General features: G+C 38.6%; 1 protein-coding gene and 1 long non-coding RNA gene across 6 annotated transcripts; both read left to right on the top strand.

The window, feature by feature from the left end:
* The first annotated feature begins 317 nt into the window (after window positions 1-317).
* LOC149962922 (uncharacterized) lies at window positions 318-12,295 on the top strand. 5 transcript variants are annotated; one of them, XM_090180251.1, is made up of 3 exons: window positions 6,174-6,818; window positions 6,966-7,766; window positions 12,121-12,295. In XM_090180251.1, the coding sequence occupies exons 1-3, from the start codon at window positions 6,501-6,503 to the stop codon at window positions 12,199-12,201; spliced, it is 1,200 nt and encodes a 399-aa protein (XP_090036377.1). In that variant the 5' UTR covers window positions 6,174-6,500; the 3' UTR covers window positions 12,202-12,295. The 5 variants fall into 5 exon arrangements, 4 of the variants coding, with proteins under 4 accessions (XP_090036378.1, XP_090036379.1, XP_090036377.1 ...); XM_090180252.1 differs by lacking the exons at window positions 6,174-6,818; window positions 12,121-12,295 and adding an exon at window positions 318-407 and having other exon boundaries at window positions 6,966-8,067; XR_016481757.1 differs by lacking the exons at window positions 6,174-6,818; window positions 6,966-7,766 and adding an exon at window positions 330-407 and having other exon boundaries at window positions 12,121-12,208.
* A 555-nt stretch (window positions 12,296-12,850) lies between these two features.
* Window positions 12,851-13,874, top strand: LOC149962921 (uncharacterized). The gene is made up of 2 exons (XR_016481762.1): window positions 12,851-13,063; window positions 13,599-13,874. It is a non-coding gene; the product is annotated as an uncharacterized LOC149962921 (long non-coding RNA).
* Window positions 13,875-15,732: the final 1,858 nt, after the last annotated feature.

The following is a 15,732-nucleotide window of genomic DNA, read 5'->3' as shown; positions in this document are numbered from 1 at the left end:
TCTCGCATTTACCACTACGTGGCTCTATGTAAACTGAAAAGGCTAATTAGATTGAATCAGGAGTTAAATCGCGCTTTTTTAAATAAAAAAAGTAAAAACTTTTCACTCTATAATAAAATCTAGTTTGAACATAAAGATTAAATAAAACTTTATACAATAGATAAAAATATATTTTTGTGCTGCATAGTTAGGATAGCGAAACAAACTTACTAATCTACATTTTTACGGCCTTCGATAAGTTGAGAGAGGTCGGATGTAGAGGTGGCTTGAAAAAGATAAATATTACTCTCCCTGACGCCAAGTGACGTCATCGGGAAGCAATAGTGAGCGGGCTGCTGTTTCCGCGATAAGACGTGAGGCAGGCGAGCTAGTGTTTTACAAGGTAACAAGAAGAATTTTTAAAAGAAGTAAGTTGGCTTTTATTACACTTAATTTGTTTGGTGGCACATTTGTAAGTTCTCAGGGTTGAGAATTATGCGAATGGAAAAGGTTTAATCTGAACGATTGGGTTGAAATTAAAAAAAAACACGCCCTGCGCTATGAAGAGATAATCTTGTAACTCCAAGTGTTATTACTTTTAGTTTTAGACATGCTCTGCTGGGATCCGAATCGCTTAACTTAACGTGCTACGATTAGTATAAAGGGAAAACCACGTGAATCCAAATGATAAAATTTTGATTTTATTTTATAGAAATACTCTACAGGGAAAAATCGTGTAAATCTAAATGGTTCGGTTTTGATTTATTATAAAAGAAATACTCCACAGGGAAAAATTGAGTAAATCGAAATGGTTCGGTTTTGATTTAATTTAATAGAAATGCTTCTCTTCACTTCTAATAGAAATACTCTACAGGGAAAAATCCAGAAAATCGAAATGGTACGATTTTGACTTTAATAAAAATACTCTACAGGGAAAAATCGTGTAAATCTAAAAGTTTTGGTTTTGATTTAATTTAATAGAAATACTCTACAAGGAAAAATCGTGTAAATAAAAATGATACGATTTTTAGTCAACCTATTAGAAATACTCTTGGGAAAAATCACTTAAATACAAATGATACAATTTTTAGTCAACCTATTAGATATAATCTACAGGGAAAAATTGCGTAAATCGAAATGGTTCAGTTTTGATTTAATTTAATAAACCATGCTATAAACTATCGCCGTTCAGCGCCACGCTAGTTTTTATATTGGCTTCAATGCAAAAACTATTCTAAAAATAATTTTCCGCTAGGGGCGCTCATCACCGAGATATATTTTTGTTCGTACGAATGGGTTGGCCGCTATTGCGCGAGTCTCAAAGTTAAATTAAATATAAATAGCTGTAAATTGTTGTTCAGCAAATGACGAACCATCAGAAATTCCACTTTGTCTACACTGCTTTAGTAGTAGCGGAAGTTTACAATATATCTCTACGTGATTAGTACTCATGATGTACCTGCGCAGGCTCCAGCTGGGTTTTGAAAATACGTTTCGGACGACAGAATAGGCTTCGAGCTTATAAAAGATAGCGCCATCTACTTTAATATCTGTCAACAAAATGTGTGAAGAAATAGCAGGGGACTTTTGAAAAATAATATTCTTTAACTGAAACATTCAGCTTGTATATCGAGATAATATTGAATGGGCTTTCACCATTGCCCCCTGGATTAAGAGAAGGCCTAGAAATCGTTTTTCTACAGGGGGCGGCAAACATTACACGCTCGCGAATCACTCAGTAGATGGCGCGATTTCCAACCTTTATATCGAGACGATCAAGGCGGGAATTTTAAATATTCTCGCATAATCGCATAAGCCAATACCCTTAAGCAATAGCAGCCGATCTTTCGCGGTCAGCCTGACTTGATGACGTCAAAATGGAAAGATCTAGAGCCATCTTTGGTCAACAGAGGCATAAAACTAAAATTGATTTTGCCAGTTTCAAAAATTCAACACCGGCCCATTTCTAGGCCTTCTCTTAATCCAATGCTTTCACACATTCGATTTAAAACTCAGTCGGGAGGCGGCGATACTCCTGACCAAAGTTTAAACTACGCACGAAGCTTATAGTGCGTAACGTAATGCTACATAAAAATTACTTTTTGAACTAATAGATAGGCAATATACTACCTATAAATCGGTAAATATCCCCATGAATTTTAATGTTTTCATATAGCATTTTGGGTCACGATGCGGTGTAAACATGCGCAGTTTTGGCGGGGAAACTCGCGCCCAATGAAATCCATCTCGAGCCTGCGAATACTTCACTCGTAGATATATATTATAGACTTCTGGTAATAGCGTTTCACATATTACTTCTTTGGAGTCCTCTAGATCGCTTTTGATCGACATTTGCGTGCTCCGATGCTCCGAGTCCCTTGCGATTTCTTGTGCTAATGTCGATTTTTATAGCGCGTTCCACTGGCTGATCTCGGGCGCTGCAAGATTGCTCTATTTTTAGTTCCACATGATATATATATACTATCCGAGAAGCCCCCCCTACGGGCGGGCCCTCAGCTAGTAAGGCCCCCCTGCCCCTTTTCCCCATGCCAGAATTACCGGGGTACCCTTTTCCCCCCGCCAAAATAACATAATGACTCGTCTTTCTCTCGCGTCCCAAACCCCACATCCCAGTGAGGCACCCCCACCCCCCTTTTCCCCATGCCAGAATTACCGGGGTACCCTTTTCCCCCCGCCACAATAACATAATAACTCGTCTTTCTCTCGCGTCCCAAACCCCCCACCCCCTTTTACCCATGCGATAATTTCCGTGGTACCCTTTTCCCCATAGTCAAACCACCCCCTTTTTCCCTCGCAAAAAAACTTAAAAACTTTTCCCCATAAAAATTAATCAAAAACCCGCCTTTCTCTCTCTTCCAAACGCCCTGTACCCCTGTAAACCCCCTGTATCCAATGGCTGATTTGCTCCCCCCTCATGATGAACAGAAACAAATACGTTCGTCCCTGAGCCCCGATTACCCTCTGCCCCGCGCTGTTTATAGTCGAACCACCACCAGTGACAAAGCGAAAGGCAGTCCAGGTTTCTCTCTGTCCCGTGCCGCCTTTGTCTTCGCCCGGTTCGCCTCCCGCCTTTGGTACTCTTACTGCCTAAGCAAAAACACAAAAAGGGCTATAGTTGAGCCACTAACAAATCGAAAGGCAGCAGCTTCTCTCTCGATCCCGCGCTGGCTTTTTCTTCACCACCCCGCCTTTGGTCCGTGCAAACTGGTCACCTCGGCGGATTGGGTAGCCTGCTGTGGGGCGGCGGGCCTCCGTATGAGGGCACGGCGGACCCATCTCCCGGCCTTTTGGACTCCCACCGGGATCTCCGGTGCCAGCTGTGCCGGGTTATGCGGGCTGCTGTGTGCTCGTCGTTCCCCTTTAGGAGCTCTCTCCAAAGGGTTTGACTCTTTATATTCATAGGTAGGGTGTCGGCTGGAGTTGCTACAGCATCCACTCTTAATCCCACTGCTGTGTGTGAAGTGGGGATTGGTCCACCCGTTGCTGCACCTTCTGCTGGGTTGAGTGGCTTGCGTCAAAGGTGCGACCATCAATAGTAGGGTTCTGCTACCCATGCTGGATTTGTCACCTGTCCGGGCTTGGGGACGCTGGCGTAAGGCACTATGATGATAGGCCTCCGGTGGTATGGTCTCTGTTATTAGGTACACCGGGTTATAAATTCTGACACACTGTTCCGCGGGTCGCTTTTTCTTCGCCGCCCCACCTTTGGCTTCGTGACAGACTAGGCAAACATTCCTGAAAGCTCGGACGTACGACCGACGACGACCAACGTACCAAGCGCTCCTTATAATATAGAGCGCTCCTTATAATATAGATATAGATATAGATATATAGATATCGAGAGGGACAATTGTTTTCGTTAGAATGATGTGAAATGTCGTCGTTGTTGGCGTCCACATTTGCAACACCTTGAATATCGTTTTAACGGAGTGACATAACAACGACGTTTTCTCCAGGCATAATGAATAGGTTTTTCTCTATCTGCATAACCAAACTAAGTTTCGCTGGTTAAAAGTAGTTAGTGGCGATTTGTCAGCCCCTTTCATCCGACCCCACTTAAAAACGTTTATAAAAATACGCAATTGAAAATTTGAATACGACCGCCTTAGCGTTAGAGTCATGTCTAAATAACTACAGTATAGATTTTACATTTACTAACTGGTGTCACTAGTCACGGCTGACAAAACCTATACCTACCTTCGCTTTCGCTACGAGGTTACAATAGTCAATATTATTCCAAGTTAAAAGGAAGACCTACGGTACGAGCTATTTGTAAGTTTTTAAATTTCTTCAAATTTGTTTAGGGTTTAGCTTTTTTATCCCTTTTCATTATGGACTAATCTACTTATTCGCTAATTTTATCAATATTATTCCAAGCCTACAGAATGTCGAAAGGGGTGCAACGCTAATTTCCTGATGATGAATAAACGTGTCTATTGGTTTCCCTAGCGTTAGCAAAGTAGGAGGAATCTCGTGAGGAACAACCTTAACGTTAAGTGACCGGGTTCAAGAATGCCTAGGGGTATGATATAGGTAAATATACAGCGAGAGTACGGGTGTCCAAAAGTTGTTATATATTGTAAACCAAAATAATAATAACAATATAAATAACAATAAAATACTTAAACACTTTATACTAAAAATAAGCATGCAATAACACGAACGTCGCGGGGGGGGGGGGGGGGGGGAAATACGCGGGCTCTCTCTCTTTTTATCACAATAGTTTGAAGCCTGTGGCTTTCGCTCACCGATTGATGAAACGGTCTGGTGCCGTTCAACTTCTGGCTGGTGGTCCGACTTCCCAAAGACTTGCTCTTCGGCGTGGCTAGCTAGCTCCTTTTCCTGGCCTTCGTCCTTGAACGACATGTCGCTCGTTTGGGGTCTCCTTAACCCTTGGGGTCTGTCCGCTCTTTAACTCGGTCCACTCTTTGGCTCAATTCGATCTCTGGCTCTGTCCCGTCTCTGGCTCTGTCTGGTCTCTGGCTCTGTCTGGTCTCTGGCTCTGTCTGGTCTCTGGCTCTGTCCGGTCTCTGGCTCTGTCCGATCTCTGGCTCTGTCCGATCTCTGGCTTTGTCTGATCTCGGGCTCTGTCCGATCTCTGGCTCTGTCCGATCTCTGGCTCTGTCTGATCTCTGGCTCTTCTGTCACTCAGGACCCTGAGGACTTACTCAGGACTCTGAGGACTCAATCCATCTCTCTGACAATATCTCTAACTCCCTGGTTTTGTTCAGCAACATTTCGGTAGGCGTGGTTTAATTACGGAAACGGACATTTGGTGGATTCTTATTGGAGAGGTTAAAAGGTTAAGGGTAGCTTGGAGTAGGCGGCTTGGCTTGAAGATTATTGGCTGTAGAAGGTTCGTGTATAAAAGTAGAAAAACGAAATCATCTTGTGTCTTTCCCAGGAAGAAGGTCGCACGACGGTACCACATGTCGCCACGTGGCTTTCGGGAAGGGTACACGTGGTTGTAGTTTTTATTTTAAAGGTGGCCGTTTCAAGTAACGCTTCTTTCAATAGTTTACTATAGACGCGCGAACGCCGTACAATAGAGAGCGCGCATCTCTAAGTCATTTACGATACGACGCCGAGTATTCAACAATAGAGAGAGAGAGAGAGAGAGAGAGGGGTTATAGCGCACAATGGATGAGTCAAGATGTGCGCGCTTTCCCAGCACCGAACGCTGGTTAGGGGAGAGCCACATGTAGAGAGGATACGATACTTTACACGGACAACAATAATACATTTTACAAGAAAAATACTAATGATACCTTTTTACGACTTGGACACCCGTAAGAAATTGAAAAATATAAAAGGGACTTAAAAACTTAATGTCATAATTTTTAAATAACACTAATCTAAATAGGAAATATTTTAAATGCAATAATATTTAAATAACACTAATCTTTAAATAACACTTTTAAAAATGAGCGTTACAGGGGTTTCTCCACCTATACCATATATTTTATGGAAAACATTTATAATATTTTCGGCACAAGTAAAACTGCACTGAAATATTATTGATCAGTAATATCCAATAAAACCGATTTTTTCCAAATGTTTGATTTTAAATCGGACTTTACCATTATGCAATTAGGGAATTATTTTACATTTTATACATTTACCTATATTCCCATTTTGGAAAAATAAAACTTGTCAATAAATATAGAGTGCCAGTTACAAATAATTTCTAATACAAGAACTGATTTTCAAATGTTTTAGAATATATTGCTTCTGGGTCCTCCTTTTATTCACTGTAACCGCAGCTGTCGCCGGATTGTCTCGATTGACGTTTTTATCAGTCTAAGAACGCTCGAGGGTCCATCGAATACCCCGAACCTATAATTATTTCAAGTGGGAGTTATGTATTCCTGGTAATTTCGTAATGATAAAAAGGTAGTCAGGCCATATAAACAAAGAATTGATTCTTTAGTTTTCAAATCTGGTAGTGAAATGTTCAAGATATTTAGAGTGATATTTTTTCTTCCAAAAATGACTTTGGAATGTTAAGCCTTGGTACAATTATTACCCTCGAGCGCCCTCCTGCCTTCTCCTACCTCCCGCCTCTTTTCACTCGCTCCCATTCCCAAGTCTTCTCCGGCTTCTCACTCCCCCAGTTTCTGTCTTTTCTTGCCTTAACTCCCCAGTCTCCAGCCTTCTCCGGCCTTCTCCTGCATCACTCCACAACATCGTGCCTTCTCCTGGATCATTTCCCAGACTACTGCATTCTTCTCCCACGTCACTACCCAACCGGCTTATTAAATGAACCTATTGTTATAACATCTATATGGCTGAAGAATGGGCTATCACCTGAGAGCCAGGTAAATTTAACATTTCGACTACGAAAATTCAGGTGTTAAAAGAGTTATTCCTTCAACCATGTAATTACTGAGTTACTGTGTTAGTTAGGCATTATAGCTTAATTAATAATCGAAAGAATTTTCAGCGCATTTTCTCACTTTTTACAGAGCACTGTTGATCATAATCATAAAATAACTATGCTAACAGATCTACACACTGCCGCTTTCGACGGTGAGCTGGAGAAAGTAGTTAGCCTACTTCAAAATAACGGAAATCTTGTCAACAGAACTAATACTAATGGTGAGACAGCATTACATATGGCCTCATTCGAAGGCCACGTTGACATCGTAAAAGTCCTGATTGAACACTCCGCGAACACCAGCACTCTGACCAACTTGAACCTCACAGCGTTGCATTGCGCCTGCATCAAGGGCAACGTGTTCATAGCCCAGCAACTGATCGCCGCCAGAAGGATGGATGTTAACGTCCGAGACACGGAAGGCATGACAGCCTTGCACCACTCTGCCAAAAAGGGATCACTAGAGTTGGTATTATTGTTATTAGCACACGGTGGAGATATCAGTGCAATAGACAATATTGGCTTAACGGCGCTGCACGTAGCGGTCATGCGGGGCCACTTGAACGTTGTGCAAGTTCTAGTGGACGCAAAACCGGCACTGTTGGCACTCAAAGACCACCATAATAGAACACCTGCAGACTTGGCCATCGGCCACCCAGAAGTGTTGAACTATCTTGTAGTCCGCGAATGGAAATTTAAGTATGAAGAACTAGCTGACCAATTGAATAAGAAACTGGACCAACTGGCCATCATGTACGAGAAGCTAGAGAAGCAAATAAGGCTATCCAGGGTACAGATTCAAATTAATAATCAGGTTGAAAACAGAAGCACAACTACGGGAAATCAGAACAATAATTACGGGGATATTTCCAACACTGTCGAAAATGTGGTATGTAAATATGAAAAAGATAACACGGCGAGCGGATCTTCCTACAGAGAACCGGCTAATATGTCCTTGTTAGTGATCATGTGCGTTGGTCCAATTATAATCCTAGCCAACATGATCAGACAAAAAACCTCGTTGAAAGATACTGTTTGAGCTCTAATTTAATTGGGATTTCATATCAAAAATAATAATAATAAATTGATGAGTATAATTACCTTGTTATAAGTAGAAGATAGTTTCTTACTAAATGTCGTACAAAATTTCTTGTACCATACTAAAAACTATCGTTCTTCGACCAAGTCAATGGAGATTAATAAATTTTGTTACTAAATCTTAATTGTCTTCAATCATAAGACACGTCACTTTTTCGGTACTGTGAAATGGTTAAAAAAATATAATTAAATATTACCTCGTGGTATTGGTAATCTGGATTCAATAAACAATCTGCTCATAATATTGCTTGTTGAAATCAAGATTGCTTATGGTAATCGAGATTGCGTATGGTAATCGAGATTGCATATGGTAATTAAGATCGCTTATGGTAATCAAAATCGCTTATGGCAATCAAGATTGCTTATGGTAGAATAGAATTTATTGAACTGGAATATATACAAGCGTGGACGCTTATTGGGCCGGCATCAACGACAAAGAAATACATTTAAAGCAATGGTTACAATGAAAGAAGTACACCGTTAAGTTCTATCCCAACCCATATGTTTGTCTAATTTGTTTTTGAAAGCACCAAAGTAGGGAGGGAATTCCAGTGGTTAACTATCCGCTGGGTGAAGAAATTTCGCCGAATTGTGGAAGCACATCGAGTCTTGAAAATGTTTGGAGCATTTCGGCCACTCGCATATGAAAAAATGTAATTAAGATCGCTTATGGTAATCGAGATTGCATATGGTAATTGAGATTGCGTATGGTAATCGAGATTCCGTATGGTAATCGAGATTGCTTATGGTAATCAAGATTGCTTATGGTAATCAAGATTGCTTATGGTAATCGAGATTGCTTATGGTAATCAAGATTGCTTATGGTAATCAAGATTGCTTATGGTAATCAAGATTGCTTATGGTAATCAAGATTGCTTATGGTAATCAAGATTTCTTATGGTAATCAAGATTGCTTATGGTAATTAAGATTGCTTATGGTAATCAAGATTGCTTATGGTAATCAAGATTGCTTATGGTAATCAAGATTGCTTATGGTAATCAAGATTGCTTATGGTAATCAAGATTGCTTATGGTAATCAAGATTGCTTATGGTAATCAAGATTGCTTATGGTAATCAAGATTGCTTATGGTAATCAAGATTGCTTATGGCAATCAAGATTGCTTATGGTAGAATAGAATTTATTGAACTGGAATATATACAAGCGTGGACGCTTATTGGGCCGGCATCAGCGACAAAGAAATACATTTAAAGCAATGGTTACAATGAAAGAAGTACACCGTTAAGTTCTATCCCAACCCATATGTTTGTCTAATTTGTTTTTGAAAGCACCAAAGTAGGGAGGGAATTCCAGTGGTTAACTATCCGCTGGGTGAAGAAATTTCGCCGAATTGTGGAAGCACATCGAGTCTTGAAAATGTTTGGAGCATTTCGGCCACTCGCATATGAAAAAATGTAATTAAGATCGCTTATGGTAATCGAGATTGCATATGGTAATTGAGATTGCGTATGGTAATCGAGATTCCGTATGGTAATCGAGATTGCTTATGGTAATCAAGATTGCTTATGGTAATCAAGATTGCTTATGGTAATCGAGATTGCTTATGGTAATCAAGATTGCTTATGGTAATCAAGATTGCTTATGGTAATCAAGGTTGCTTATGGTAATCAAGATTGCTTATGGTAATCAAGATTGCTTATGGTAATCAAGATTTCTTATGGTAATCAAGATTGCTTATGGTAATCAAGATTGCTTATGGTAATCAAGATTTCTTATGGTAATCAAGATTGCTTATGGTAATCAAGATTGCTTATGGTAATCAAGATTTCTTATGGTAATCAAGATTGCTTATGGTAATTAAGATTGCTTATGGTAATCAAGATTGCTTATGGTAATCAAGATTGCTTATGGTAATCAAGATTGCTTATGGTAATCAAGATTGCTTATGGTAATCAAGATTGCTTATGGTAATCAAGATTGCTTATGGTAATCAAGATTGCTTATGGTAATCAAGATTGCTTATGGTAATCAAGATTGCTTATGGCAATCAAGATTGCTTATGGTAGAATAGAATTTATTGAACTGGAATATATACAAGCGTGGACGCTTATTGGGCCGGCATCAGCGACAAAGAAATACATTTAAAGCAATGGTTACAATGAAAGAAGTACACCGTTAAGTTCTATCCCAACCCATATGTTTGTCTAATTTGTTTTTGAAAGCACCAAAGTAGGGAGGGAATTCCAGTGGTTAACTATCCGCTGGGTGAAGAAATTTCGCCGAATTGTGGAAGCACATCGAGTCTTGAAAATGTTTGAAGCATTTCGGCCACTCGCATATGAAAAAATGTAATTAAGATCGCTTATGGTAATCGAGATTGCATATGGTAATTGAGATTGCGTATGGTAATCGAGATTCCGTATGGTAATCGAGATTGCTTATGGTAATCAAGATTGCTTATGGTAATCAAGATTGCTTATGGTAATCGAGATTGCTTATGGTAATCAAGATTGCTTATGGTAATCAAGATTGCTTATGGTAATCAAGGTTGCTTATGGTAATCAAGATTGCTTATGGTAATCAAGATTGCTTATGGTAATCAAGATTTCTTATGGTAATCAAGATTGCTTATGGTAATCAAGATTGCTTATGGTAATCAAGATTTCTTATGGTAATCAAGATTGCTTATGGTAATTAAGATTGCTTATGGTAATCAAGATTGCTTATGGTAATCAAGATTGCTTATGGTAATCAAGATTGCTTATGGTAATCAAGATTGCTTATGGTAATCAAGATTGCTTATGGTAATCAAGATTGCTTATGGTAATCAAGATTGCTTATGGTAATCAAGATTGCTTATGGTAATCAAGATTGCTTATGGTAATCAAGATTGCTTATGGTAATCAAGATTGCTTATGGTAATCAAGATTGCTTATGGTAATCAAGATTGCTTATGGTAATCAAGATTGCTTATGGTAATCAAGATTGCTTATGGTAATCAAGATTGCTTATGGTAATCAAGATTGCTTATGGTAATTAAGATTGCTTATGGTAATCAAGATTGCTTATGGTTATCAAGATTGCTTATGGTAATCAAGATTGCTTATGGTTATCAAGATTGCTTATGGTAATCAAGATTGCTTATGGTTATCAAGATTGCTTATGGTTATCAAGATTGCTTATGGTAATCAAGATTGCTTATGGTAATCAAGATTGCTTATGGTAATCAAGATTGCTTATGGTAATCAAGATTGCTTATGGTAATCAAGATTGCTTATGGTAATCAAGATTGCTTATGGTAATCAAGATTGCTTATGGTAATCAAGATTGCTTATGGTAATCAAGATTGCTTATGGTAATCAAGATTGCTTATGGTAATCAAGATTGCTTATGGTAATCAAGATTGCTTATGGTAATCAAGATTGCTTATGGTAATCAAGATTGCTTATGGTAATCAAGATTGCTTATGGTAATCAAGATTGCTTATGGTAATCAAGATTGCTTATGGTAATCAAGATTGCTTATGGTAATCAAGATTGCTTATTGTAACTACTTTCAATTCTACGGGTCATATCAATGGGGTAGATACCGAAAAATGTATCCAAGGATCTCACAATACACGGACTTATCACTCCAGGCCGATAGAAAATCCCCATTTTAATCTACATCGGAAAATCAATCAGTATAATTCTGGTCTGTGTTAATTTTTGTTATTACGAAAAAAGGACGGTCAATCTACGTTCAACAACAGTGGCCAACTTTCCCATTTTAAAGGTCGTTATTTTGAAGGTTAAAATAACCATTTTCCAGGTCGAGATTCCGATATTTATTGGATTTTATTATACTAAAGATTTTAGTATATATGGATTTTCATTTTAAAGGTAGAAATCAAAATTTCTTGATTTTATAAGGAAAAAAGATGTATTTCCCTCGCAACTTTTGTGAGAGGGCGTTTAAAAATTATTAAAATTTTAGCAGAAATGAATGCATAATTTTTAAAACGTCACCAAAGTGGCTAAAGTTTAGGGGGGGATTGGATTTCATTTCCTAAGATTAAAATTAAAATATTATTAAATGTTTAAGATATTAGCATTTGAATGACAAGTGCCACTTATAATATCCATCAATAAGTCTATCTATCTATCTATCAGCCACAGAAATGATAAAAAATTAAATTTCATTTAGATTTCATTAACGGAAACCAGATGGCGTTACCGTTGCATGAGGCTTGCTATGATGGAAACTAACAAAAGGTGTTGCAATTAATAGCGCTAGGAGCTGACGTCAACGCCAAATGCCGGGATAACAAAACACCGCTTAAATTGTCCACTAGCGAAAACACCGAGTCAGTGTTTAACGTGTTGGACGAAATTAAATACTTGAAGGAACAAAGAACCGTTGATAAAAATAAAATCGTACAACTGGAGGAAGAGTTATCATCTTTAAAGGTTCTTGAAGAATTTCAATTGTCCACCAGCGAACTGAGCCACAACACGAATTCGCTGATAAGAGTCCTTAAAGATTTGCAAAAGGCCAGAGACAGGGACAGACTCATCATAGAAAAGTTACATTCGCAGTTATATCCCTCCGAATATCATCTGTCTCAGTCGGGATGGACAGCTTCTCACGAAGCGGCTTCGACGGGCAATCTCGACGAGTTGCGGTCTCTCGCGGAAAGCAGCGAAGACGTCAACGTGGCGGACTCCAACCTAGACACGCCATTGCACGTGGCTGCAAAGGCGGGACATCTGGATGTCGTGAAGAAATTTGCTCGAGCAAGGGCGAAACATCAACGCCCTCAACGTTCGCAACGAAACGCCTTTCAGTTTGGCATCCGAAAATGGTCACTGGCGTGTGAAGAAGTTCCTCTTCGAGAGCGGGGCGAGTCTGTACGTGCCGGAAACGAATCCTCCCGTTGACGAGGGAAAACCCGATCCACGGCCAGTAGTTCCCAATTCACTCGAGCTCTTGGAATCTGCCAGGAAGGACATGTCGCGATTGCAGAAACAATTGTCCGAAATTGCCGCTAAAGAGGCCAGTTTGGGGGAAAGGTTTAAAGGAGTGGAGTCGGCCTACGAAGAACTACAGTCATTACACCCTGATTCTAAAAAGGACATTTCAGAGGAAGGTGAGTATTTGATGTTATATATCTTAAAGTGGCGAAATACCAGCCACCGTAACAATTCCTCGATGACTAAATGCAAAGCTATCTTCTGTTTATACATCATTTAATTTTCATTCAGATCGATAAGAGCCGGTCATTTTGAGCGTCGTCAGGGAACTTTGATTTTATTCGTATAAAATGTAGCAAATGTATTTGTGTCCGCAGAAATGCCATAGCAGCCTATTACATTTTTAAAGAATGCAAACCCGCCCCTTTGCGCATTGCTTTGACTGTGCTAAATGTTGGTCGCCTCCTCAAACCTGATATGAACTTTACATAAATTGTCCCTGACGAATTTCTCGCTACGCCACTGAATTACAGACTTTAGGAAATACTATCGATATATCGATAGCAGTTTTCGATTTCCGGTTGAAGATTTTCAATTTGGTAGAGCCTGAAAATCGCAAAAACTGTAGTGCAGTCTTGTTTCGGATTAGGCTATCTATATATGTTGGTCATCATTGAATTTACCCCATTTTGATAGTTGTATAATTAGCAGATAATCGGAGTGGCGTTGACAGAAACAGACTGAGTGAAATTGATGTGACTACAAGAAGTTTTCACTGCCCAAGCACCAGATTGAACTTACCATTTAAAATAGCTACTGTCCTGTTAGTGACCACGTTTCTGTACTGTCGGTTGAAGAGGTGACACTTGTAAAAGAAATATGGGACAATTAAACCCAGAGGAAACATTTGTCCTCCTTCGAAATATTGTTAAAAAATAAAAATATTTATATTTATCATTGCATCTCAATTTATATTTATTTTGTACAGTCGTGACAATTGTGGATGTTTTTAGGTATACAGTATATTCTCCCTGCATTCCATTTGTCAGCAATATTATAAATTGAATAGTAATATTGAGATTTTGGGATTTTATGGCAAACAAAAGTTTGTCTTAAATCATGCGCGTAGGAACGTTTTGGATTAAGAGGGGTACATTTTGAATAATGAATTTGGTGCCCCCCTTAATCGTAATTAAAAAAAGGATTTTGGTGCCCCTTTCCAATTTGAAGAGGGGGTACATTTTACTCCTACACCTCTAGGATCCTACACCAGTGTTTTAAATATTTCCATTAACTTATTTTTGAAATATGGTTAAACATTTGTCCGTACATACTAAAAAAGTTGATAACCTTCTAGCGGAGGACTTTTACAAAATCCCCAGCTAAAGTCAGTTCTAGGTGAGTGACAATGGCTGAATCCCCGAAACAAATTAAGTCTATGTCAACCAAATTCAAAAATATACACCTTTATATGTTTGTTGGAACGGCTATCGAGAGTAGTGAGTAATTAAAATTAAATTTCCAAATTTCATTGAAATTTAAATTTGCACATGTGGAGAGCCAGCAAGCCCTGCACAGACACGACGCATATTCCAATGTCCAAAAATTTCCCTTCAAACGGTGGATGTGAACACGGAATCACGACTTAAAAATGTATTTTGTTATTTTGAATAACGATATAAAGGGTAAAGTTTACATTACTGAAGGATATGTGTTTATTTAAAATCCTATTTTCTCGATGTAATAGTTTAAGAAAGTCGTGTGATTAATTTCGCCCCAAACCATATTTTTATCCCCAACTTCTTTTAAAGTGAAACCTATTATCAGTACAGGGAGATGATCTTACTTCACTCGTAAGTGACTTCGTATATACTTTTGACAATAGTTACAATTTGGTTTTTATCAACAGTAACAAAATTAAAACATATATGCATTTATGTTGGCTAAAAGGGCTTTAAAGTTTCACCTTACATGTGTTTAAATTTAACCTTAAATGTGTCTAAATTTAACCTTAAAAGTTACGTGTCTATATTTAACCTTAAATGTGTCTAAATAGACCCATGACGAAAGTTGGGGGGCCGAAAATTAACATTTTTACCTGGCAACTTAGCATTTGGACGGAACATCCGTTTTCTTACTTCCGCCTGTATATTTCAATGATGGTCACGTGGTTCAAAACGTCACAAACAGGATGTTCCGTCCAGAGGTCTCACTTAAGCCTCGTCTGCGGCCCCTCTTTTGTTATGGGTCTATTGACCCTTAAATGTGCCTAAATTTAACCTTACACGTGTCTAAATTTAACCTTAAATGTGTCTAAATTTACCCTTAAATGTGTCTAAATTTCACATTACGTGTCTAAATTTAACCCTAAATGTGTCTAAATTTCACATTACATGTCTAAATTTAACCCTTAATGTGTCTAAATTTCACCTCACGCGTTTAAATTTCACATTATACGTGTCTAAATTTTACCTTACACGTGCCTAAATTTCACATAACACGTTGTAGAAAATATAGATTAATTATAAGATTTAAGTATATGACTTAAGAAAAGTTAAAATTAGAATTTAGTATAAACAAAATTAAGTGTAACCAAAAAAAATTATATAAAAAGATAAAATGTAAACCAAATTTCGGACGGAATAGGCGGTTAAATAAACCCCTCTCTGACTCTCTTGCCCCCTGTTGAAAAATGCTGCCAGATCCATGCATAGAAAATTCTCAGCTTTGGCAGTATAAAGAGAAACCATAGACCACCCCGTTAGAAGTCCAGTCGCAGCAGCACAAACTCTGTAATCGGCGATGGATGATCTTTTATTTAAACGCCTATTCCCACTGTATTGTA

Source organism: Leiobunum rupestre, chromosome 1 (assembly GCF_980474605.1).
Source record: "Leiobunum rupestre chromosome 1, qqLeiRupe1.1.hap1, whole genome shotgun sequence".
Taxonomy (NCBI): domain Eukaryota; kingdom Metazoa; phylum Arthropoda; class Arachnida; order Opiliones; family Sclerosomatidae; genus Leiobunum; species Leiobunum rupestre.
Note: the sequence above shows the minus strand (reverse complement) of the source record. Positions and strands in the feature narration are given on the sequence as shown.

Coding starts and splice junctions, on each gene's coding strand:
- LOC149962922 (XM_090180250.1), top strand. CDS start 6,501: ATGTTAAGCCTTGGTACAATTATTACCCTCGAGCGCCCTCCTGCCTTC. Junction 6,819..6,965: donor GGCTATCACCTGAGAGCCAG/GTAAATTTAACA, acceptor CACTTTTTACAG/AGCACTGTTGATCATAATCA.